The sequence below is a fragment of the Pecten maximus genome, chromosome 6 (assembly GCF_902652985.1).
Source record: "Pecten maximus chromosome 6, xPecMax1.1, whole genome shotgun sequence".
Taxonomy (NCBI): Eukaryota; Metazoa; Mollusca; class Bivalvia; order Pectinida; family Pectinidae; genus Pecten; species Pecten maximus.
In genome coordinates, this window is record NC_047020.1 from 39,173,078 (window position 1) to 39,200,470 (window position 27,393).

The 27,393-nt window shown below is 36.3% G+C and overlaps 2 protein-coding genes across 12 annotated transcripts in view; one reads left to right on the forward strand and one right to left on the reverse strand.

Annotated features, from left to right (window-relative positions):
* Positions 1–4,929, forward strand: part of LOC117329745 (Krueppel-like factor 3) — a 65,920-nt gene extending 60,991 nt beyond the window's left edge. For all 9 annotated transcript variants that reach the window (XM_033887857.1, XM_033887858.1, XM_033887862.1 and 6 more), the window contains 2 exons: positions 273–446; positions 890–4,929. In XM_033887857.1, the coding sequence (XP_033743748.1) occupies positions 273–445 (173 nt within the window). In that variant the 3' untranslated portion in view covers position 446; positions 890–4,929. The remainder of the gene's footprint in view (positions 1–272; positions 447–889) is intronic.
* Positions 4,930–6,812: 1,883 nt separating this feature from the next.
* Positions 6,813–27,393, reverse strand: part of LOC117329746 (transmembrane protein 131-like) — a 60,891-nt gene continuing 40,310 nt past the window's right edge. The window contains exons 22-38 of one of the 3 annotated variants that reach the window (XM_033887867.1): positions 26,968–27,103; positions 26,685–26,794; positions 25,829–25,907; positions 25,192–25,504; positions 24,321–24,516; positions 22,994–23,916; positions 22,433–22,575; positions 21,852–22,057; positions 21,274–21,383; positions 17,871–17,918; positions 14,910–15,146; positions 14,591–14,684; positions 14,254–14,363; positions 12,483–12,683; positions 11,906–12,030; positions 11,264–11,440; positions 6,813–10,753 (exon numbers count right to left, since the gene is read on the reverse strand). In XM_033887867.1, the coding sequence (XP_033743758.1) occupies positions 10,532–10,753; positions 11,264–11,440; positions 11,906–12,030; positions 12,483–12,683; positions 14,254–14,363; positions 14,591–14,684; positions 14,910–15,146; positions 17,871–17,918; positions 21,274–21,383; positions 21,852–22,057; positions 22,433–22,575; positions 22,994–23,916; positions 24,321–24,516; positions 25,192–25,504; positions 25,829–25,907; positions 26,685–26,794; positions 26,968–27,103 (3,430 nt within the window). In that variant the 3' untranslated portion in view covers positions 6,813–10,531. Of the gene's footprint in view, positions 10,754–11,263; positions 11,441–11,905; positions 12,031–12,482; positions 12,684–14,253; positions 14,364–14,590; positions 14,685–14,909; positions 15,147–17,870; positions 17,919–18,420; positions 18,508–21,273; positions 21,384–21,851; positions 22,058–22,432; positions 22,576–22,993; positions 23,917–24,320; positions 24,517–25,191; positions 25,505–25,828; positions 25,908–26,684; positions 26,795–26,967; positions 27,104–27,393 lie in introns of all 3 variants that reach the window. The other 2 variants (XM_033887866.1, XM_033887868.1) reach the window with 2 other exon arrangements.

The window sequence follows — 27,393 nt, forward strand, 5'->3', positions numbered from 1 at the left end:
AGACTATCCGATGGAAATGATCTTTGTCCATGTAGGAAAATGTTATAAAAAAAAAAAAAAACTACATGTACATTCAAATATTTATTTTCTCTGAGAAATGATAAGATTTAATCATCAGGTGACAAGTGAAAGGAGTGTACATCTGTTTAATGACACTGCCTAGGGCTGGGAAGGAGAGTTGGGAGGTGACCGTGGACGGGAGGGGAGATGTATTACCTGTATCTGCTTACCTTGTTGTAACGGAAATGTATTTGACTGTTTGATGTTGATAGGAGAAAAACCATACGTCTGTAATTGGGAAGGGTGCACCTGGCGGTTTGCACGCTCTGATGAACTCACCAGGCACTACCGAAAACACACTGGTGCAAAACCATTCAAGTGTAACGTCTGCGATAGGGCCTTTTCACGATCGGATCATCTCGCCCTGCACATGAAGAGACATTGAGGTAAGGGAGACAACTGCACAAATTTCCCAAAATTATATTCAAAGTCAAAGAAAAAATTCAGCTTTCTAAATTAACAAAATAAGACTCTTACTGACTTTATTTAGAAACAATTGGAAATATATCATAAATTGATCAATTACAATCAGTCAGTTGCTGTATAATTAATTGTATTAGACTATAATAAACGCGGAGAAGACTTATATAGGCAATGCCTGATGTCTAATCCCTTTGACAATTGTATTTTTGTCAATAAAATTGTTTGAAATTGAAAAATAATCGCAAATGTCTTTTTCACTTGACACCTGATACAAGATTTTATGAATTACTACAAAATAGTGTTTTCATGTTTTGTATTTTGAACAAATTCGCAATATATTCTGATGTAAATATGATATCTATCTCAACACCTTGGCTAAGAATTGTTGTTTTTTTTTCTGTTTTAGGATTTACTTCGAGTAGGTTTTATTATCCTTGGAAATGATCCAACATTTCATGCCAACCATGTCCACCAGCAATAATCCCACGACTGCCGCATGTTGAACTGCTGGTTCAGTTCATACAGCCGTGATCACAGATGAAAATCTGTTATTGAAGATACTGATCGCCTGGATTTTATCCCAAAAATTCTTGGTTATTGACGAATCTAGTGGTCAGTTATTTGGAGGATCAATTATGGCCAGTACACACTGAAAGTGAGGCTGAGTTTGTGTGCAGAACTTCTGTGTTGCTAGGCAACAGTTCAAACAAGGATCTCTGTATTATATATATAGAGATGTGGGCGGCCTTGACCTCATGGCAAGTGTATGTCCACTACATAACTAGTACTGATCAGGCTGTGAGGCCCTGCCCCTAAAGGTGTGATTGACAATAGGGAGCTAAGCCCCGCCCCCCCAATGTATGATTGGCAGTGTGCAGGGTGCAAAACCCCGCCCCCTCTTTGACTTAGATTGCAGAAGATTGCTCATTGCAACCCAAAGTACAAATGATTGACAGTATAGTCGGTTGCTAAGCCCTGCCTCTTGTGTGTGACTGACAACCGTTCAAGCGAGGTTCAAGCGAGACAGAGTGTGTACATTACCAGATCATCGAGACAGTATTCATGCTCATCCTTCTACAAAGGAAATCACATGACCTAACTAATTTGTTTTCACTGCCAAAATGTCAATGATTGTTAACTACAGGCTTATGCAATTGTGAGTGTTGAAATAGCCTGTGTGAGAGTCAGCACAGAAACACACATGCAGTTGCGGTTGGCCTAAGAGTCGTGATAAATAGTTCATTCATCTTCATTCAAAAGCTCCAGTGTTCTTTCAGAATGGTTCTTTTGTATTTGAAAATTTCTTCTACAAAATTTTTTTGAAAAAAAATATGATTAATTTTTCAGTGAACTGGTGCATTTGTCTTTTTACTGAATCATGAACCTAAAGTTTTCGATTAAACTGAAAACAAAACTATTGAAGTATGCCCCTACAATGTAGGTTAAGCTGACAAATCACTGGAGTGGAACCAAGTATCACTGAGTCCACCGGAAGTAAAGAGCCTGGCCATAACAAAGCCTTGTTAGATTAACATGTCACATTTAATTAGAATTTACAAGGTCATGTTTCTCTGAATGAATCCTTGAAAAAAATCATTTTTCTTAGAAAAGAAATATTTAAGATAATTTTTATTTAAATTTTTCGAATGATTTGTTGAGTACCAGAGTATGTTCAAACCGAGAAATAATCTAGTGAAAGCTGATGTGATGCATACATAGCAAAAGTTTATGTTATTAATTTTATACACAGTCCATGTGAAACTTTAAACAATAATTTCTGAAAACGAAAAAAAAAAATTTTTCTGGATTTTCATAGCCAGCTTATGTTGAAATTTGAAAATATTTGATCTGGTGTAAACGTCAATGCTAACCAAACGGGAAATTGACGGAGGGACATTAGAGGTTGTCCGGGTCACTTCCTGGCGGATATCCTTATATACACAGACATTTTAGACAGTATATAAACATCGTAACTGGCCAGGTAGACAAAATAATAGTCCTTAATGTAAAATTGTCTTTTAGTATAAAAATCGGAATAAACTAAAAACATTTTAGGAGTATTGTAGACAGAATATTTGTTAGAAATACAAAAAAAACTCACTGTCACACACGTGCTAGCTAAATATATGCACTGTTGAGTTTTGATTTAATGGGTTGAAAAGTCTCGACAACATGCCAAGAGGTTTTGTGACCCAGACAAACAAACTTGAGTGAGTTCATTATAAGCAATAGACCTGCGTCGTACTGTGGTCTTCCGGAAATCTGCAATAAATATCTGTACTAGACCAAGCAATACGTTACCCGTTATAAATTGTTTATTTGTTTGTTTATTTAGGTCTATTTTTGTACATATTTTTTACCGAAATGTTGTTTTGGTTTTTCTTGTGATGGCATGCTTCCTTGATGTGAGCCGAGGTTAAACCTGGTGTAATTTGAATTTCCTTCCATCAGCGTCTTGCCAGAAGTAGTCTGTGATTCAAGTACAAACTATACACGTATACAGACATTGTGTTTACGTTACGGTGAATTCAATTATAATCAATCATCAATTTGTTATCAGTTTGAAATTAAGAAATTTTAATTTCAAAAATGAAATTAAATCATCAAATTGTTATCAGTTTGAAATTAAGAAATTTTAATTTCAAAAATGAAATTAATATAATTTATTGAAATTTCATAAATGAAATTAATATAATTTATTGAAAAATCAAAATGTTGCAGAAAAATATATCTGTTCAAGAATAACAAGAGTTGAGCTTAATAAAAAAAATCATGTTGATAATAAATTTGCGTGAAATTGATATTACACGATGATTTTATTGTGATTCAATCAATGATAATTCTCACTTCCTCAGTTGATTGCCAAATTTTGTTACAGAGAGTTCAGTGAGTACACTGTACATTAAGCAATATACTTATTTTTCAAGGTCGTGTTGAGATTTGTTCTGCTGTACAAATCTATGCTGTTCAGTGCTTTTTTGTAAATTATTTTGGTGTTATTTCAGTTACCTTTATGTTTGAGTCATGGAAAGATGGTGCTATGTCCACAAAGTGTACAGAAATGTTTTCCTACAACCTGTGTTAACTCCTCGTTTCAAAAACAAACACTCACATAACCTTGATTTTCCAGTTTTCCTCTCATTATTATATTCCTTTAAATTTTTCTTTATAAAAAGGTACAAGATTTATTTTTATTCCAACATCTCTGCCCTTATTTTCGTTCAAGCTTGGCTTAACTTTTAATTCATTTTAATTCATTTTAATTCATTTTTCAGTTATTTTTAATCCCGATTTTGTTCTAGAGTTATTCGCCCCTGTATTACTGTTAAGTGCTGTATATAACGTATGTCTTTAGTATTTATCATTAACTTATTAAAGCAGTATTTCATCAAATGTATCAGATCCATGTTGTATATATATATATCAGTAAACAGTTATCTCCCCTTGCAAGGGGAGCTGTTGTACATATGTAAATATCAGGTAGCAATTGATTTTATGAATGTGGTAAATTTTTACAGAAGCATATATGTTTTGGTGTGAAATATAACCCGTGGTTTGTAGGGATAGTGTGAATGGTATTTGCATTGTTACCTGTGTTTTTTTTGTTTCTTTTAATAACCTGTTTTATTCGAATTACTGAAAGAATTGTTTTTTGTTTTTAAAAATGTAAAAAAAAAAAAAAAAAAAAAATCCTCTTGATTATAAAGATTTCAATATCACTGGAGCTTAATTAAGAAAGTATGAGGATATGTTGTTTACATACTTGGAAAAATTGAATAAAATGGAAGATAAATATGTTAATGAAACAGTTAGGAAATAATCAATTAACTTTGAAATTACCAGTAAAATGATGATTTTTTTTTTTCAATATCCCACGTACAAACTGTTTTAACCATTCCTACATAAAGTCACAAATTCATCCCACTGAAATATTACAGGTCATATATATTCATCCCCTGCAAGGTCACAGGGTCAAATGTCAAAGTGCAATAATCTCATAACATAACATCCCAGTCTGATAAACGTTTTATTATTGAATGTTTTGTTTGATGTGCTAGTGAAGCATTTTGTTAGATATTGTTACCATGGTAACAAGTAGATTGTTATATTGTTGGCGTGATGTTGTGCAAGTGTTTGTTGATAATAGTGTGACAGAGATTGCTCAAAAATTTTTTTTGTACGTGTCATTATGTGAAGTAGAATAAAGCTGATGGAAGTATGACGATGCTACCGTGGAACCCTCCGAATGTAGCTGCCAAGTTTTATTTTGGCAAAATGTGTGGGTGAGAAATATCGCCAAATTGTTAAATTTTTTTGCTGCTTTTAAGGAATAACTGAAAGCGAATGAAATAGTTTCCATGGTGACGAGAGACAAGTCAGCCATTGTTGACCAATAATGGTCTGGAACAATCATTGTTCTCAATAATAAAAGTACATAGAGTCTAATGGAATTGTCTGTTGTTTGTCCTTCATAGCAGATCATGTGACCAATATTGGCCGTCAAAGGTTGCTTTAGTGAGTAACCTCGTATCATGGTACAATGTATCTATCAGATTTAAAATGCTACTCCTCCAGAACGCCTAAACATATATTGACAAAATTTTGGTTGTAGCATCCCAGGGTTAAGGGCCATGGTATAGGTGTTTATTGTTTAAATGTTCACGAGGAAAAAGTTGGGTAAAGTAGAGTTAAACATGTACAGATTTTAATCAAAATTGTCTTAAGGAGCAGAGGGTCTAAATTCCTGGATACAGAAATACTAGATATGTTTTGAATTCATAGAAGCTGTTTCCTAATGACAATGTATGGAACATTTAACATGGAATACCTTTGGGTACAAATATCATCTATAGTGTACTGTAAACATGGTTCTTTTCGTGCGAGGTTAATTTCGCCATTTCCTATACGCTTTGGAGTAATTTTCGTGATCAATCCACCTTTGCTTGTAGTTCAAGATGACAAAAATTGATATCAAAATTATATGCGTGGGGGAATTTTCATGTTTAAAAGGACTGCCCGTAATTGGCGTAAATTTCCCCTTCGCATAAATTTCCACATTTACAGTAGGTTGTATGTATCCTGGCACTAAAGACAGCATATATATATATAGGTCATGAACTCGAGTCTAAAAATTGTCCGAACATTTCTATTCAACCGTGATCTTCAGAACATTGGGGTTATGAGCAGTCTCCACTTTCTAAAGGAAAGTTGTGGTTTTAAAAAGTTTCATTAAGAGATTTTCAATTGTCGAAAAGTTATGCCCCGTACAAGATATTGAAATTTGAAGGGTAGTAATCAGATTAAAGTAAAATGCATGTGCTTATAACACGACATATTCTGAACTGTACAAGTTAGCCAGATGATAATAACAATGTTGAACTTCCAAAAAAATTTAGAACATTCAAAAATTTTATTTTATAAACATTTGGACCAAGAGGTCCAAGATGAAGTCAATCCCACATGAACATTTCATATTTTGCCTTTGATTGGTTCATAATGACAAATAGGATTGGGGCACAAGTTCTAAAACTTATCGAGGCCCTCTCCTGATGTTGCCAAGTACATAACCAGTACAAGGGAGATAACCATTGATTCCCATTAGTTTTCCAAGAACCCGCAACTGGCAAAATGGTATTTATAACTTAAGTTTCAGATGTCGGTTCCCAATATGGTTAAAGGGACATAACTCTCAATCAATATTAAGGTCTCGCACAGGTAATTATTTCACTATATGTTGCTACCAATGACTCCATCCACTCTCATTTGAAGTTCAAATGTTGTGAAATTTATATCAAATTAAAGTTTGAAGATTTCCCTACCAGAAAAATGATGTTATTTGATAGGTTTAATAGCATATAAGGGCACACAAGTATTTGGAAGACAGTAACCCTGATATTTACAGTGGACTGGGGAATTCCCGCCTTTTTACACCTGGAATCCTACGTCTTTCTATTTATTCCAGGAGTGTATATTTTTGATTTTCAAAATCTCAAGACCCTACTCTTTATTCTCGTATATAGAAAGTACCCATTTCAATGTGCTATTACTCAGGAAATAGCTACAAACCTAAGAAACACATTTTCTTAAAGGACTTGGTTCAGGTGAAACACCAGCTGATCGGCTGAATTAGTTGTGCGAGACCTTAATCATGTTTGGAGGAATTTTCCAAGTGATTTCATAAATACAGGTAACAACATACTCTACATATAATGACTTTCCCTGTAAACAGAAAAATAAAAATTCTCCAAAAATATTCTGATAAAAGAGGCGTTTACTTATAAACAACGAAAACAACAGGTATTTACTTGTAAACAACAAGAACAACAAAGTGCAGTAAAAACATTTTTTATTCAAGTCTTTTTATTTTTAAAGTTTGAAAAGTTTGTTTGCTTACAATGTGGAAGCTAGAATGTTACTGTGTATGATATATCGTAGATTCTCCACAGAAATATTAAGTATTCGGTACGAACCCCGTACAGAGTTCTTCCAGACACCGTCCGACCAGGATACTGGCCGGCGACATAGCGAGGCATCAATCCATAAACATTAAGTCTCAATTCGGGCAAAATACAACGAAAAGCATCTGGACAACAAAATGTGACTCAAAATATAATGGGCAAGGTCTTCCTAACCAGTATTTATACTAAAGGAAAATAACTGTATGTCTTACTTACACAAACAGAAAATAGTTCCTGCTATATAAATCTAAGAGACTTATAAAACTATATATTGCATAAAATGCAAATTTATTAAAACCTCCGATATTTTTGAGGTGCTACAGATCCAATCCTTGGACTTGTATTAAATCTGATCACTAAAACATGTACAGTTTAACATTGTGACTCGATAATCAATAATTTTTAAAATTTGGTTAAATATTCCGACCAGGTAGATTAGAAAAATTCAAAGCACAGAAAAACAGGAAAAAAAAGGTTAGTCACACGACCCACGAGAAAATCCGAAGGCAACAGAAAGGGAAAGATAACTCCAGGGAAAGGTGGGAATAGAAACAAGCGATGGAGAGTTATCGAGATAGAAACAGCATAGATAAAAAAGAATGGGATAACTGCGGAATGGATGAAGAGGATAAAATGGATAAAATGGGATGATCGGGCATTTGTACTTAAACTATATCATTTTGATATTGTGAAAAAATATGTTACTCAATATCATTTTAGAGGGGGGAAAACCAGAAAAAAACAGCAAAAATTACCTATATATATATATATATATATATGTATATATAGTTGGGTGGGAAAAGTTCCTAGATTATGGACCTACATTCTTCGGATTATAAAATTCCAAAGATGAAATCACATACTAGTGTTGTCAAAATTGTGTTATAATCATGGCATATTCACCATCATAACCCTATCTTACAATCCTCCGTCTTTCAAGAATTGAAAAATTCTTATTTTCACTTCGTTTGTAATGTTACATGAAAATGCCTTGTGCTGAATAGTCACTACAGGGCAAGTCCTGAACTACATTCTCGTTACAACACACCTGTTAATTGGTCAAATCAAAAAGCTAATAATCTATAATATTCATAAAATAATTTGAACTATTACCTCTGTAATAGCAGCAAAATATCAATAAATAAACAAAAACAGTGGTGAAACTGTACTGAAGCGGAGTTATACTTAGCAGATTTTCATCTATATGTGTAAATTCTCCAATGTAAAATATAAAATATAAGCGCTATTAAATATTACGATATATATTGCTAGTAACAAACCCACAAACTTCACTCTGGGTAACGAGACAAAAGATTGACAGATAGTGTACTGAAAGCCCGAGTTTTCTCTGGTCCTGGCTACACCAGGACCAGAGAAAACTCGAGCTAGCGTACAAATCAAATTGTCAATGATGAACAACAGAGGATTGTAAGACAGCCGGGAGGGTGACACCGCACAACGGGAAATGTCCTAGAAATACACTTCAGAGGTTGTTGTGACGATTTGGCCCTGTGCTTACAGAGGACAACGAGAAATTATCAAACATAACAATAACAATGGATTTCTTATAGAAGAGGCTAAATCATCACGAGAACCTTCGAAGGATGTATTGCTTGGGTAGTGTCGGGTCTACGTAAGGGTAAGTCACATTTTGTTGTAGTAAATCTCACAGACCACAGGTGTGGAGGATTTACCTGGCCTTAATTAAATATGCTAATTAGTGGAGGACTGTTCATCGACAAAGAATTATATCTCTTCTTAATAAAATTATTCATGTGTTGGTTGGTCCGACTTCACCATGCTAACTTGTAGTTTTACATCCAAATGCAAAATATTTCAGTACAGGAATATTGTCCATGCCATATCAAAATAGATATATATCTATCAAAATGGTGTAAGTCTGACCTCCAATTTACATACAAGACAGCATCTTCCAACAGATTCTACACCTGGATCATTTCGATGGACCTTAGTGAGAGAAGAAACATCATCTGCTAATTACTGTTTCTTCGGTTTAGAAGATCCAATGAAGATACAGCCTGTAAATACAGCCTGTATTCATAAACACTTTCCTGTTTCCGAGAGAAGAAGTTTCGGAATAAATGAGCAAAACAAATGCCCTGAGTACTAGCCCTCCACTGACACGATGGAAGTGTGTCATCAGGATTAAAAGTCAAGTCCAGTTATAATTGTCCAGTCTGGGTATACCATCACTACTGACCGTCACTGACCATCCAAAGTGTCGGCCATCCTTCGACAGGATGACTTCAGACTTGTGATCCTGTAACTCCAGGTCAGTTGGTGGTATTGTAAAGTCCATTTTCCTTGAGGTAACATATTATATAATGTTCTAGGCCATAGGAATTCTTGATGTAGAAGTCAACCAAGAGAAAATCTGTTTCATCACCGATACATTTTGATTTTACCTCTAGATTTATCAAAATATACACTTATGAGTATGAAACTCTTTTTAACAAGATAGTTCTGTTTCTCCTGCTACATGATAACCTTGGGAATTCGTTAGACAATGCAGATGTGAATTTTTAATCTTAATGAAATTGTATTTTACACTCGAGGTTAATTCTACAATAAGAATTCCAGCCGACTTGTTTGCACAATCATCTATTAAAAATACAGTTACAACACCAACAAAAATGTGGCCACAGTTTCCGTGACGACGCTGCGACGTTGACAGTCATGACAAAGTCATAGAACACGAGCAACCTTGGAATACTATCACAGAGGCTTAAAGACAAGGGGAAACGTTTTAAAAAGATTAGCGCTGGCATTATATGGGGTATGGCCAGATTTTATATACATGATCAACAAATCCTCGTAGATATTTCCTCATCACTAATTGAACAAGGAGACACAAAACAAATGACAAACACAGATTGCTCACATCTAAAGTTATAAAACGATCGAAACTTTATAAAACATTGTAAAAGTAATGCGTCATTAAAAATCAAACATTCCATGTTCAAGCCTACCAACACAGCAAATTACACTACAGTATATAATATGGTGATGAATATTCATAAAGGTATGTTTATTCATCAGTAAAATATCAAATTATGAATATTCATCACACTATGTTTATTCATCAGTAAAATTTCAAATTATGAATATTCATCAAGTTATGTTTATTCATCAGGAAAATATTGAATTATGAATATTCATCAAGCTATGTTGATTCATCAGGAAAATATGGAATTATGAATATTCATAAAGCTATGTTATTCAGCAGTAAAATATCAATTTCTGGAAATGTATAACCCATTTTGCTTGTCAATTGTATTTTACTCTCGTATACAACGGAACTGATCAACATCTTTGTGATATATTCTATGACATCATAATCAATTCAATCTAAATGTATCGTCAATTACATGATCAAAATTTCACACAGACCACAAACTTAAGTATCACGATTAATCTATTGTGTACAACTAGAGAAAATTAATAAAAGAAAACAAAAACCTGAAAATCAATTAAAAATTCAAAAATATGTCCTACATCTGCGTGTAAAAGCAATACTGAAAAGGGATTAAGGGGAGGTAACTAGAAGGCTGCTCGTGCTCTCAAACTGTCTACTGAATCTGTCGATCTTTGGTGTCACCTGCTGGTGCAGAGAAACTCCTGGCCTCGCCGGCGGGTAGAGGCATGCCCCGTCCCTCCAGGGTTGGAGGGGGGAAGTTCATGTTATCTCCTGTCGGCGGTGGGGGATAGTTCCATCCACTGCTGGTGTTGGGAGCATTTGGTCCCCAAATGTTGGCCATCGAGTTGAATGGGTTGAATGTTCCCACATTTTCCTGCAAGAAAAAAAATATTAGTGAAATAGAAATTCTATAGAACTCATTTAATGAAACTTCTGAAAGGAAACTTTCAAACTTAACAAAATTGAACGAAAATATTATTCATTAATGTGTTATCCCAATAATTACAAGAATTTCTAAGATTCAGAATTCCTCAGCAGTACTCACTGCAGTTTATAAACAAAACAAGAGCATGGCAAAAGATTGAAACTGTTAGGGGTCAACTAGCACTGTCAAACCGCCTGGTGTTAGGGACACAATGTGACAAAATTTAATACAGCCAAGCCAAGTGAAGTGTTTGGTAAAGTCAAGGGGTCAACTAGTGCAGTCAAACTAAACAGTGAATTGTTTGGGGGGGGTCGTTAAATATAGGGAATTTTGAAGTCAAGAAATCTAGTGGAGTCAAACTTACGTGGGGAACTGTTGGGGGGGGGGGGGGGGGGGGTGGTCGTTAATTCCAGCGGAACAAGGAAACTTAAATATATTAGCTAGCGCAGACAAACTTACCGGTGAACCGTTTTGGGTTGGAGAATGATTGCCATCGTTTCCACTGAAGCTCTCTGTAGTCATGGTATCGGTGGAGGTGGAGGCTGGTGTGTTGCCACCCCAGCCGGAGGTGAAGGACATGAGAGAGTTCCAACCAGAGTTAGCACTGTTGGTAAGCGTGCTCCAGAGTCCTCCACTCTACAAACAACAGCAGTGCAAATATTCCAGGGTTAAAGGTCACACTCCTTATAAGGCATCAAGTCTCAGTCACTCATAACTATTAATTCATCTAAATCAGTTTTTAATTGTTCAATTACATCAACTGTTTTTCCATCGATAAGAAGTTATGGAGATTTTTGGCAAATGTTGAAATGAAATTACGATTCATGCAACAAATCCAAAAAGTTTGTAAATATTTTTCAGGGAGAAGATATTTCTTTAACATGTCTGATCACATTTGTGAATTTATAAATAAAGTAATTTTAAATGAATGAAAAATTCCTGTACTTTATAAATTTATTTCCTGAATTGGGGAATTCACTATATATAATTTAAGACCGGGTACATATATGTGTAATAGTACATTAACGGTAAATGTAAACAACAGATTAACGGTATATGTAAACAACAGGTGTGTGTCTGTTATGTAGCTAGGGTACGTACAGAAGAGGTTGGTGGGGAGTCGGTAGTGGTCGACCATTGATTCCTGTTCTCCATGGAATGGTATTCCGAGTCCCACAGGCTCTCGCTCCTCACGGCGGGGTAGTCAAATCCAGGCCATTCTTGTCCTATAATAAATACATTTATTATTACGAATAAAACTCCATATTTTAAATAATCTTTATATTTACAAACACCAGTTTATCACAATCAAAGTAATCTTTTAAGTCACATTTCAAAAATTTGTAAAGGTCATAATCAATATTTCCTATTCAAACAAATTACTTTTTCCCTATTCTGACAAATTTACATTTTCCCTATTTCCACAAATTACGTTTCCAGCAAAAGATATGCATAGATGTTTTTCTTCTTTAATTCAGTGAATCTTGATGCACAGTTTTGGTTATAAAATCAAAAATAAACATTTAGAAATAAAAATTTTGAGGTTGAAGATTGATTGATTGATTAGGCTTAACATCACTTTTCAAGTTATAAGCGAACCTAGGACACCAATTTTTGTTGTTTATCTTTTATTCTCAAAGCCACGGCCAACACTTGAGCCAGGTGTAATAATATTCACCCTTCATGAATCTGATCTGGTGCTCCTTGACGCGACGACGTCGGTCGGCCATCAGTTTCTGCATCATGGTCTGCGGCTGGTCGAATCCTGGTGCAGCATTGCTGGCGGCAATGGATGTTGGCGTGGTGGGGGTCGTGGGGCTGATGCCCCCGCTTGTGGTGCCAGTGGGACTGTAGTTGTACAGTGGTGTGTCTGGGAACACTACAAATAGAGGGATAGGAACAGTGTAAAATAGTGAGTGAGTGAAAATAGTCCCCCAAACTACTCCGATAGTCGCTATTTAAGCTTATAGCCACCATAATATTGTTCTACCATAATATTGTTCTACAAGTCCTAATACGTCTAAACATTAAATTTCATAGAAATTGGACATCCAAATTTTTGGCATCTAAATTTTTACCAATCAGAAGCTTCAATTTCATTACAACGGCAAACATATCCCTCAAAACCCCTTTAACCCTGTTTTCATCTAAATTTTGACCAATCAGAGGTCTTTGTATGTTTTCATGGCAACATAGCTTTTCAAAGCTGTTACTGTAAAAAGCGATATTTTGGTGTTATAAAATTTTGGCGGTTTTCCGTCAAAAAACAACAACAAAATGCAACAAGGATGGATAGTATTGCAACAGCAATACAAAGTCCCCTGCCTGACCCAGGAGTGCAACTATTTATTTCCCATTTTTTAAACTACGTGTTAGTACTGATCACGTATACCAAGTTTCGTTAAAATCAGAGTAGTACTTTAGGATTGTCCGGACACGCCTCAACCAATGAGAAGCCGGCGGCCATTTTGAAAAATGTTTTTTTTCGAAAAGAAAAATTGGGATGCACAACTACAAGTGATACTGATAATGTATACCAAGTTTCGTTAAAATCGGATTAGTACTTTAGGAGGAGTTGTCCGGACAAGTCTCAACCAATGAGAAGTTGGCGGCCATTTTGAAAATTGGTTTTTCGGAAAAAAATGTAGGATGCACAACTACATGTTATACTGATCATGAATACCAAATTTCGTTAAAATCGGAGTAGTACTTTAGGAGGAGTTGTCCGGACAAGCCTCAACCAATGAGAAGTCGGCAGCCATTTTGAAAAATGAATTTTTGAAGAAAAAATATGTGGGATGCACAACTACATGTTATACTGATCATGTATACCAAATTTCTTTAAAATCGAAGTAGTACTTGAGGAGGAGTTGTCCGGACAAGTCTCAACCAATGAGAAGTCGGCGGCCATTTTGAAAATTGGTTTTTCGAAAAAAAAAATATGGGATGCACAACTACATGTTATACTGATCATGTATACCAAGTTTCATTAAAATCGGAGAAGTACTTTAGGAGGAGTTGTCCGGACAACTATTGCGTGACAGACAGACAGACGGACAGACAGACAGACGGACAGACGGAGGGTAAACCTATAGTCCCCCCCGTTTTTCAAACGGCAGGGGACTAATAACCACAGCCAAAATATCCAAATTTACAGTATCATGCTATGTATCAATTATGTTAGATCAAACACTAGACATTTGACTTATATAAATGTATATTAAGGAAGAACTAGAAAATGTCTGTAAGACATAAATGCCCCCACTGCCACTTGACACCCAGAAACAGTTTGGTGAGGATCGCATCAGCAATTCATGAGATTAGCTAGTTACATTGCATCAGGACGTAATGGGACGTGACGGACATGGGTAATGGGTAACATTATATGCCCTCTCCCACTCATTTCAGGGCGGGGGCATAAAAAGTCATTCTCTGTATAAAACCAGTACCTGTATTTCCAAATGGAGTGTCTTGTTGGGCGAATGGGTCAGATCCCGATTCTGGCATACCAGAGGTCAATCGGGTCTCCTGGATTGTCTGTAGACCAAAACTGTTGTTGCTGGAAAACAAGATCGGCACTTTGTGTCAATGTTGACAATTACATCGGAAAACCAAATACTACAGGGGCTGAAGCCTATACATCAAGTTGATTGTTGATTCAGTTCATTACAGAATCATCGTTACTCAACAATATTCTACGATTAACTGTCAAATGAATATAGCAGAAAACATGACAATAGGACAAAGTTATACTCGGTGAGAGTTTTAATGAAATGGCCAGCTTACACAATGTCTGGTGTTGATGGCGGGCTGTTTTTCCACACATTACGGGATTTCCCTGCTCCAACAGGGGCTGATTTGGCCTTGGTACCGATAGCAGCTGAAACAAAAACTTATTATGAGAAAACATAAGGACTTTCTATTGCTTAATGAATTACAAAAATGACACATGTTTGGATGTCTATGTAATACAGAGCATCATCATTCGGTTATTATTCTAGGTTCATTTTACAGTAAATTTGGGTAAACTAAAATGCAACTATATTTGAAAACTCTCAGGAGAGCACCTAATTCTTGCTTTTGAATTAAACACATCTGTATATACCTGGGAGAACAGGTTCACCACAGAAGGGCACGAAACCTGCGGGGAAACGTTTTTCATTTGCCTTTGGTTTGGTTTGTCCATTACCCTCCGAGCTGTTATTACTGACAATGCTGCTGTAGCTACTGGAACGGCTGCTACTTGTTAATCCGTCCGGCGAAAAACTGAAGCCATTTGTTGAGGGTGATTTCTGTTTCTGGGCAAAGTTTTCTGTCTGAATGGACAGCTCACTCAGGTCTTCTGCAAAAGGGAGGTAACTCCACATTGAATATAAGGGAGACAACTTCATATCAACTGCTTATATATGTAAGGGAGATAACTCCTCACTAACAAGTTATATTATATAAGGGAGATAACTCCTCATTAACATCTATATAAGGGAGATAACTCCATATGAACAAGTTATATTTATGTAGGGAGATAACTCCACATAAACAAGTTATATGTAAGGGAAATAACTCCTCATCAAACAGTTATACATATGGCATAAACTTGTACAACCAAGCAGATCAAGCATTAAATTGAAAGACTTTTGTCAGAATGAAGGTAACGATGATTTTTTTTTATTATTATTATACATTGTACTTAGACAATTTGTGAATCAGTCCACTTTTGTTGTTTGAATTCATCTCGATGGATAAACATTTTCCATTAAATGTATCATAGAAGGAGTAATAGAACCAACCAAGTAACCTTGAAAAATTAATGCAGAAATATAGTTACATTATACATGTATATTGCAAAACTATATATGAGATACAATTGTACTCTCACACAGAAAACCCTACAAAACCAAAGTGTTGCTACACCTTATCCATCTACTCTGGATCTAGCACTACAAGGCAAGGTTGGAGAGAAAAGGTCATAGCAGGCAAAACAAAAAACAAAAACAAACAAACAAACATGCATATAACAAAGGTTTTACAAACAAACATGAAATACATATCATTCATCCATGGCAAGTCATGTGATCAGTCACATGACCAAAGGTGGCTCCAGGCTGTTCTGTAGGTTTGTATAATTATATCCATCACCAGGCATCTAGACACCTAGAACTACTCCAACACTCCCTATTCTTTACTCCTGCTCAATTCTCAGTCGTCTTTTTCATTTCAATTTTACTTACACTAGAGTACCATTTCCTTCCATATTTGATATTGTTTTTTGTGTTATTTCTCTTTGATGGTTTCATTTTGATTTGAGCACACAATTTTTTTGTTTGTATCAACCAAATGGTCAAATGAATGCAGGCCAAATCCTGTATCATCATACCTAATTGTTTTTGAAAATTAAAAAAAAAAAAAACTAAAAATTAAACCCAAGTTATTAGTTCTAACTTCTAATAGTAGCCATACTTTAAGTAGAATGTTAATTATATATAAGTGGTTGTATAATTTTACCTTTTCAAACCTAATAATCATCATCCACATTTAGACTACAAGGTATATATTTCACCTCAACCTGACATAATCTGTCAATCAGCATTGTTTGAGTGCTGGTTTCCAATAAAAGTTTTGGATAGTGGTCCTGGATGACATCTATTCCTTGCTTCATCTTTCTAAAGCTTATCATCCTGTTCATATACCATTTAATATGGTTTGGATTCAATCACTCAAAGGACCCTGAACACTTTTAGCTTTTGTCATTTTCATAGGAAAGTTCAAAATACAAAATCAATGTGGCATAAACAAGGCTGATAGCAGTTCCATTTCAACGTTTCCAACAATTTCCTCGATCTGATTAAAATACAGATCTTCATTATACACTATATTATAACAATCTGACAATGGCCAGAAAGGGGTCATGTTCAAATGACCTTTCAATCAACCAATCAAAAAATTAGCCTGAATCTGTTTTGCCTTGGCATCGAAGAGTTGCTTGCTATTGAATTGATAATATCAGAGTGTCATCATTTTCATCACTGTTTTGACTACTTGTTAAATCACTCCATCTTTTTCTGTATTTTCCACTACCAAACAGACATGAGAGATGTGTTTTGATTGGCTGAAATCAAAGAGTCAAGGCCACTCATCCTATACTTTGCACGAAGGATTGAAGTAAAGGAGAAAAGCAATTAGTATATCAATATAAAATGGCAAAAACTAGAATGACAGTTTTACTTTTTAGTATTTCTGCATTTCTGGATGGTAAACATGTTATTTTCAGGAATGTTGGTTATTTAGAAAAGGCTGTGGTTTCACTAGGCATTTTTAATCTTCTCTTTCGTATAACTTGGGGTAGACTGCCAGTAACAACGAACAATATGATGCCAGAACCAATCAAAAATATTTTCATTTTAAGTCTCAAAAATAGTGAAAAAATAATGAAATTGCAAACAAGAACTTCGCGAAGGATGAAGTGTGTTTTATCATTATTATTATTTTTTTTTTGTGAAACTATTTTGTCCCATTCTGAACTCATCAGATATTGTCATAGGAATATGCAACAGTGGCTTCCCCGAGGAGTTCCGAATGATTCTGTCCTCACAGAGGACTGCTAGATGTGTTGTGCCGAAGCACACTACCTAAAAAATACCAAGCGTTGAGATCACCCGTCAGATCTGATTGTGATTTGCTACTTTAGACTTTACATTTTTTGACTGTGTCCTATATAAGCTGTTGATGTGGTCTACACCAAACATTTTTGATTTCAGACCCGAATGCTTTAGTTATGTACAGAGCACCGTGACGACTGACTAGTGTGTGAGAGTATTGATACAGCTACATCAACCCAGACTGTTACAACGTGATTAGGTCATGCTCAAATCATTTTACTTCTATCTAAACTACCTCTTGTAATAATAATAATATAACAAGAGGCCCATGGGGCCTGTAATAATATAAAAAGTGAGACAGTAACTTGTAAATTCTCACACCTCTGTGACGTCCTACGACTACTCCTGTTAATATTCTCCGATTAACTATATATATATATATATATGTAATTGCTTAAGAACAGACATACCCAATGTTGGTAAGGATTCAAATCTAGGAAAGCCGCTGAAATGGGAGCCTGCAACACACAACAACACTACTATCTAGACTAAAGTCTACCCATAGTCGTCTTTAGGATCATCGCCAGCTGAAAAGCAAGTGTACAGTGAACGTGCTCACGAATCCATCACCTGTCTGTGAATTCCTTCTGTGCCACACTACACTAGCTAGCCTAGCGCTAACCCCTCCCCTTCCGTGTCCAGTACAAAACACCAAGCCTTTGTACATATCCGTACAGGAATTATCACACCATTTTTGTATTTTCAATCAGTTATTTATCATATAAAACACTGATTAAAAAAAAAAAAATTTTATGGATTCTACTATAATAAATAGCATTGACTGTGATGAATTAATATTTTCAGGAAGTGTGATTTTGGTAGAAACAACATAACAAAGCTCCAAAGCAGAATAGCAACGCTATGTGTATGAGAAGTGCAGTGCTGTACAGCTAGGCGGCTTGTACCAGGCTCTCTGGCCAAGTAAGCCACCAGTGAAGCGCGTCAGAAAAGAAAACTGACCAGGTACCAGACTGGGCGTGTCCCAGTTGGGTGGGGTGTCACTTTCCTCACTTGAGTCCAGTCCCGGCCAGGACGTGGGGAGCAGCCCTAGACAAACACAACAACATCCACACTAAAGGCAAGTGGACATGCACCCCATAAAGAGCCACAACCCTGTTTATCCCCGATGCCACCCTAACCCTTTTTGATCCTTGATGCCACCCTGACTCTGTTGATTCTTAATGCTGCCCCAAAATTGTTAGTAATTGATGCCACCCCGACAGTGTCAATCGTTGATGCCACCCTGAATCTGTCTGTCCATGTTACCACCCTGGCCCTGTCTACAATTAATGCCACCTTGACAATATATTGGTCCTCTGTCTACCCTGACCCTGTCTGTTGTTGATGCTACCCTGACTATGTCAATCCTTGAAGCCATCCCAACACTGTTAACCCTTGATGCTACCCCAACTGGTCAGCCATTGATGCTAATCTGAGCCTGTCAAACCTTGATGCCACCCTAAACCTGCCAATCCATGGCGTCACCCCATCCTATCAATAACTGATGCCACCCCAACCATATCGATCCTCGATGCCACCCCAACCATATCGATCCTTGATGCCACCCCAACCATATCGATCCTTGATGCCACCCCAACCATATCGATCCTTGATGCCACCCAACCATATCGATCCTTGATGCCACCCAACCCTATCAAAAATTTATGCCAGCCAAACACCCTGAACCTTTTGATTCTTGATGTCACCCAGACAATGTTGATCTTGATGTCACCCAGACAATGTTGGTCTTGATGTCACCCAGAAAATGTTGGTCTTGATGTCACCCAGACAATGTTGGTCTTGATGTCACCCAGACAATGTTGATCCTTGATGTCACCCAGACAATGTTGGTCTTGATGTCACCCAGACAATGTTGATCCTTGATGTCACCCAGACAATGTTGGTCTTGATGTCACCCAGACAATGTTGATCCTTGATGTCACCCAACCCTATCGAAAATTGATGCCAGCCAAACACCCTGAACCTTTCGATCCTTGATGCCACCCCGTCCCTGCTTATCCTTGATGCTACCCAATCCCTGTCAGTTCTTGATGATACCCCTACCCCGTTGATCCTTGATGTTACACTGACCCTGTTGATCCTTATAGCTAAGAAATATAGATTTTCATACATATATATATATATTCAGGAGGTTTACTCCACACTTTGGACTTATCAGCAACTACTTTTTCCCCCTTTGATATCAAACTTGTGATTGATCGAATTGTCAGAAGTTTAGAATGATCCATGATGCAAGTGCAAGAAAATTTGACTGACAAGACTTGTTATAAATTTTTGTTATATGTACACTGCATGAAAGCCTTATAAGCGTAATTGACAACTGTTGAACAAGATCAGTGAAGAAACACTGCAATCTCTTTGCCTGCCATCTGGCATTTCTCGGTTACATTAACTGTTATTAAGACAACTTGCCTTACTTGCAGATCAAATTTTTTCAGGTTTAACTAAATTCTATCTGAATTTCAAAGAAATAAAACAAGATCAGAGGATTCTCATACTTGCATTTTAGTAAAGAATAAGGTTTAAGTTACATTATATAATGCAAACTCTGATAGCAAAGGGAGATAACAACAAAGGGAGATAATTCAGCAGGCAAAGAGATATTTATTTAAGGGGACTTAAAATCCACAGCTCATTAATGAAGAAAGTACAAACACCAACAAGTCATCCCATCTGATAAATATATCCCTCTGAAAAGCAGCAAAGGTCTTACTCCCAAATTGTAACGAAGACCTATAAATATATAAATTTACGCACATACACCTTCCTCCCATATCAATTTACTTAAAAAATACATCCTTAACAATTCAAGTCTTCATCAACATGAATCATGGGCCTCAATGGTCACCCTAGTTGAAAATCATGCACATAAAATGCATTTCCAATCAATTTGGGAGCTCCGACTAATTAAATTTCATCCCCATCCCCTGGGAAAATCAGGCGACCTAAAATTAGATTTTTTTTAGCGATTGACACAAACACAACATTTATTACTATATCTGTTAAAAAGCACTACACTGCTAAGCTACTATGGGTAACATGGTGAGGTTCACTTATATACTCTAAAACATTCCAAATTGCATGATCACAAACAAAATCTCATGCATCAGCCAAAATGAGGTCGAATAAAGATCTGATTTTCTTTACAAAAAATCAAAACAAGAAATTACTGCAATCTGGGTAAGAATAAAGATATAGATACAGTGATACATGGAACATTCTGACAGTCCATTTGTGATGATGTGACATGCAGTGGGAACTCTAGTGAAAATTAAACTACGAGAAATGGAGGTAAAGCTTGACGACGAGAGCTTTGAACCAGTGGAAACTTGAGAATCAATTTTGAGTGTAAAATGTATTTAATACCAAATTCACAGCCAAAACCTTAGAAAATTATTTAATGGGAACATGGATGTAAAGATCGACGGCGACTACTTTGTACCAGTGAACACATAAGGTAAGTATTAATTTTGAATACTGCAAAATTCACAGCAAAAACTTTCGAAAAGAAATAGTGTTTAATGGGACAACAGAGCGATAGTTCAATAAATTTTCAAAACAATAAGACAAAGATTCAATTGCTAACAGAGGATTTAGATAAAACAAAAATAACACTTGGACGGATTAACACAAGAGTGCTGTGGAATACTGATTTGAAGAGATAAACCATTAAATGTTTCAACAGTTTTAAAACCCACGAATACAGCCCAAGTTGCGCATGAAGTTGTATCAAGAAAAACAGAAACACACATCATGGTGACCGAGATCCGTGCTATAGTAATGTAGCTTTACCTTTCGCTTGGGTCTTGGATTTTCCTGATTTCTTGCTGTTATCGGAGGAGTTGCTGCCATTTTTTTGTTTATCGGCCTTATTTTCCAAGTTATACGGTAGATCGTATGTACTGCAACAAACACAGGACTTACAATTAGAAAGAAAGGAATCCATTTTTTTCCAATTCAAATCGGCGGTATAAGGTATCGTCGACACAGCAGGCCATACTACCACAGTGATAAACTTTCGTAGAAATTTAATGCTAAGTAAAATTAGAATTCCTTAGAAATCCAAGTCATTTTTGATAAACCGCTGAAGAACTGTTGCAACTTTTAAGATTATTACTGTTCAGATATCAATTAGTGAAGACAGAGAAATTGATTGAGTGTAACAAGATGGTATCCTCCATTCTTTGATTTAGAAACATGGGCCAAAATTACATCAACTTTTAAATAATTCCATATTTAGAAAACATTAAAAGAATCGTAACATTCTTTTTGAAAATCCTTGAGAAGTCAAATTATGTCTTTATATTCAACGAAATTTTTTATTTTTTTTTCCATGTTGTATTTAAACCTCAGGTCAACTTTGTACTTACTCTGGCATGAGGATGTTGCCGCCGTAAGCATCCTTGGAGCTGACCTTGATCCTCTTATGGGCCTTGGATTTGGAGGTCAATTCGAATTCATCGTCATCATATGTATCATCATAATGACCAACCATTTTCACTGTTCGGGCTTTAGATTTTGTCTTACGTGGTTTGGATGGTGGGGGCTCAGGAGTGGAATCTCTTGCACTCGAGCTCTGTAGACACAATGAAACTGCCTTAGTACATCACAAACCAGCCTTATTACTAAACAAACTCGTTCTCTTAGTATAACCACAAACCAGCCAATTACCACACAAATTATCAAGCTTCATAATGAAAATTCTCTTAAAAAATAAAAAAAAAAGTTTAAAATTGATTCATATCTCGATATTAGGAAGGTATCTGAAAATTCATTAAACTTTCTAGATTTCCATTTAAAAGTCCATGAAAATTTCTAATTTTTTTTCTAGATTTCATTGTAAAGGTCCATCAAATTTTCTATAAAGCCAACACAAATGCCCTCAAAAAATTTCCTTTAAGTGTAGATCCGCCGTAAAAGTCTGAAGTAAAATAAACGCCTTCGAACTAACCTTCTCATCGCCATCGCCCACAGACGATTCTGTCGTAGTAGATGATGTCTCATCTTTGTCATCAGAGATGTTCCTCAGATACCTATTGACCGGGATGGCATCTCGTTCTGAACGCTTCATTCTTTTCTTGCCTTTGTTCTTACCTGTTAAAACAAGTTATAACAAATTTGATGGAAATTTCTTAATTATGGACTCATAAAGTCAGAAAATCCTATTCTCAATTAATACTGTATTTCACTCTAGAACGGACAGCCTGGCCTCCCTTTGTAGACTAGTGAAGTGCGAAACAAAATTAAGTAAGAACTTAATTATTAATAATTATAATACTAATTAAGAAGCAGTTTATGAAGGGAGTACTTTCGAAAATTTTACATACAAAAGAACCAAATTGCAAAAAAGTCAAAGCTAGTAAAATTATCTCTGAATCATATTTAATTCTCAATATCTTCCCTGATTTTATTTTCTTATTTTAATTTACTTGAAAATTACATAAATTTGTTTCTGAAACATAATATATGGCTATATTAATTATCACACGTAGAGAGTGTGAGTCTAACGTACCATCTATGGTCGCCTGAGTATTGCTAACCAAATCGTCCGGTAAAGTGATATCGTCTAGAGTATCGGTCATTGAGCTTGACCGCAACTTTCCATATCGGTCTTGTTTGTCCATCTTATCCAGTAAGGACAGACGGACAGACTCTGTTGGTAGTTTTTTGTTGTCTGGGGTTGATGCCTCTTTGCTTCCCCCACGTGTGGGGAGGCAATGATTCTCTGTGTTGAGGTGGAGATCGTGTTGACGTCTAGCTGCCTTCGATTTTTTTGTCTTCTGTGTTGGTATGGATTTCTCGGATACAACGGATTCCTGTTTTGTAGAAGGTTTCTCCTTCTCCTGGCTTGTTTTATAGCTATTACCTACCGGCTGTGTCGATTCAAATGACTCCCGTGACTCCACTTTCGGTCGAGCCGGTGTCCGGGAAGATTTCGGAGAGAAAAAGTTCTTAGCAATACTGAGAAGTGTAGAATAGAAGGGTTGTGTTTTTGAGTTGTGCTCTACATGCCCATTGGATAATTCCATCAGGGGCTTTGTACTAGGTGGGCTGCGTCCCTCGGACAGCTGAGAAAGTTTAACAGGAGCACAGTTATTGATACCCGCTACTTGCTTGAGATCAAACACCTTACCCTTATCAAAAGTTTGCGTGGAACTGCTGATTTTTATCTTTCGTCGGATGATATCCGACACAAATATTCTATCTGCTTCGAAGTAAGCAGCAACTAAAATACAGCAAAGCAGGAAGCCCATGGCGCATACTATCGAGTAATACAGCACGGGCTCCCAGTTAGGCCGAGGCAGGGCGGCGGAGCATTTGGATAAAGTATGCGGTGGGACTGTAGCCTGCAGTGTGTAGTTAGCTGGAGCACCCAGGCTTGTGTATACTGTCAGCGTCCGACGTATCCGCGACATTGTAAAGTCGGGCGTGAACCTACAAATAAATATAAACACTCAGTATTACAGTCTGTCATTAGACATTTATAGCGAAGGCCGAGCTGTAATCTTTATGACTTAAATTGATGTTCTATTTTCAATATTAGCAATGCCTCACAAAAATTTTATTACACGATGTCTTTTCTATCAGCAATTTGATTAGTTCAGAGGAGACGACCACTTTAAAGATGTACTTGTCAACTCAACTGTTGACAGATTGTTGAGTTGACAGATTTTTGCCTTACTGATTTGGTTTTTCATGGAAGTCCCCATAATCATATCCTGTCAGAGATAGTAACAATAGGCTTCAATCTAATTGTGTTTTGTTTAGCCAAAAGATGTTAAAAATCAAATATACTTTTAAATAATTAAATTTCTTCAAAACAAGAGGTTTAAACTTACGCTATATCAATTTTGCGACTGGTATTTGGGAGCATTTGGAAGCCATCACAATCGAGGACTCTAAAGCCATACCCCTCACAAGACGCTCCATTTATATTGTATCCGTGAACATAAAACGGAAGCTCCCCTGTATTTTTCAGTGTAAATGATCTTCTGACAGTAAAATTGGGTGTCATGCTTTTTGTGTGCTTCTTTTCTGAAAATATGAGAGAGAGGTGATTAAGACGATGAAACAATAGGTTATTTATGTTATTAAGACAACGAAACAACAGTTATTTATGTGATTAAGACAACGAAACAACAGTTATTTATGTGATTAAGACAACGAAACAACAGTTATTTATGTGATTAAGACAATGAAATAGGTTATTTACGTGATTAAGACAAAGAAACAATAGGTTATTTATGTTATTAAGACAATGAAACAATTACTACTTCTCATCATTGATTTCTATTCATGGGCACACCAAAGAAAATTTACAATAAAAAAAAAAAATCCAATTCATGGTTGGGCTACTCAAGAAATTTCACTTTAATGTTAAAATTCTAGAAGACAAATAAATGTGAATTCATTGTTTGTATGATTTTTACCTTTATTTCTTTTACAACAATTGTGAAACAAGATATATCAATCACTCTTGTTGGCCCGGATGGAAGCGAGCAAGAGATCTTACTACAGGAGGAATCTGGAGTACCCAGAGAAAACCCATGAGGTCAGGCAAGTGGCTCCAAACCTTTTAATGTCCGATTCGGGAATTTCAAACCGGTAAAAGGCAAATGTATTACCTCTGTACCAACTGACTACCCGTAATTTTTTTATTTTTTTATTCTATTGATTATTGTGCATGTAATTAAGAGCTCATATACTTACTATCACAATTTTTGAGGTGTTTTTCTGTCATGTCGAACTGAAGAGGAATGCCGGAGCCTGGTTTTTTATTGCTGAGCTTCATCTCCCCTCGGCCGCCCTGCCCCTGAATAACTAAAGCATCTAAGATTGTCAGGTTGTTCCTGATGAGTATTAAAGATGTCCTGGAAATATCATCCTTCGGGTGGAATCCGACTCGGACTTTAATTTTTACATCCGGGCCTAAAACAGCTGTGATACTCTCTGGGTGAGGTTTAACCCCAAATTTTTCCTCCACATTTTTCCGGAATTTTGGTACCACATTCTTTGGATTCGTCTGAAAAAGCAACAACAATTTTTTTATCATGTTAATTATCTCAAACAAGAGATCCCAACCATTGAATTATTGGTCCTATTAAAGACTGATCTTTTCTCTACTTTTTCCTTCCTTTTTCTCCCCGATATAATTTGAAAACAAAGGGAACCTACATGCAAATTAAATCTAAGAAATATCCAAAAAGAGTTCTGAGATATCACGATAAAAAAAAATTCTACTGTAAATATAAATGATGGCCGAATGTTGACCATTTTTGGTTTTCCTGATCAGTCTGAAATGGAAACAGGAGTATCAAACAAATGGCGGGTATCCATAAATACTTACATGGTATCTCTCAAGATCAGGAAGAGTAAAAATATCTACATCTTCCGTTTCTATATAGTCTGTTATTTCTGATGATATTCTGAAATGGAAAACATTCACAATATAACAACCTAAATAAGGACACAGGTTAATGCTGAAGCAATAAATGTCAATATCAGCCCCCATTATAAATAGTAACAGTGACCTTGACCCAAAAACCATTAAATTCAAACTTGTCCCGAGATATTATGGTCTTTAATCATGAGTGTGAGGTTTGATCAAAATCTCTCGAGGAACGAAGCTGCTAGCTATATATAGAGTACTGACAAACTTGAGTGTTACGTACATACATAGAAGACGGATGGAGAGGACATCTATCGTCCCCGGGGATTCACCAGTAGGGGACTTATAACCTACAACTACCAACTATAGTCATTTTGAGACAGGTTCTTCATGTAGTAGCTGGTGGCTACCTCACTGAACATCATACTGAAGTCTCATCACATGCATCCCTAAAGAGCTGCTCAAGGACACACAACCATGACAGCATCATGGGATGGTCTGTGATCTCGACTTCCTCAGATTTACCAATCAAGGGAGAAATGTTTGCTCTTCACGCACACACACTATCTTTAGATTCAAAAGACTTTCATTAGGGGACTGCCTGGGTTGAAAATTCCAGAAATTAAAATCACAGGCTTTTTTACAAGCTTTCTCTCACCATAACGAAATCTCGATTTGTTAATAAAGCAAAGCCTATGGATATCCAGAACTACTGCTTAGTATATTTGGTCAAATAAAACAATAGGAAAATTTCTTTTTCAAAGCTACAAAGACAAATTTTTTTTTGTAAAAAACCACTGCAGATTTCCTTTACCTCCAATTCAGCATATCCAACAAAGTTTGAGCATTTGGATACAAAGCCAGCGGTATCATCTGTATGAGCACTGGAGATGTTCCTGGATTCTCTACGATGAAATCTGCCGTCTGTAGAAAAGGAAGACAAATATAAGTTGAGATATGAAACAGGAAATTGTTGATCGTCAGTTAAAAGCTCTGTGTAAACGAACGAAACTTCTACATTCCTAGAACACAGGATTTAGTTATAGATTCAAACAACAGTTTTCACAAAAATTGTCAGATCAAATCCAGACACTTACAGAAGAATTACCAATCTGTGTCAGAGGGAATCGTATCTTGCACATCTTGACCAGCGACGGCCACTCCATGTGAGCTTGAGCAGAGTAAAGAAAGCCTCTTACTTCACTTGTATCCAACTCTATAGTAACGTTGGCCCTGTTGGACAGAAAGACGTCATGTTTACCATCAACACCACATACATCACAAGCTTTATGTTTAGCTGAAATGTCCCAACACATCTCCTATCAGATGTTTACAAACCACGGCTGGTCTGTTGACTCCATATCGAGTCACTGGTACTGAAGGTTTGGTTTTGTTTATTTTGTTTAACGTCCTATTAACAGCCAGGGTCATGTAAGGACGTGCCAGGTTTGGAGGTGGAGGAAAGCCACCGCCCTACGCTCAGTACCTGGCAACTGCCCCACGTAAGTTTCGAACTCGCAACC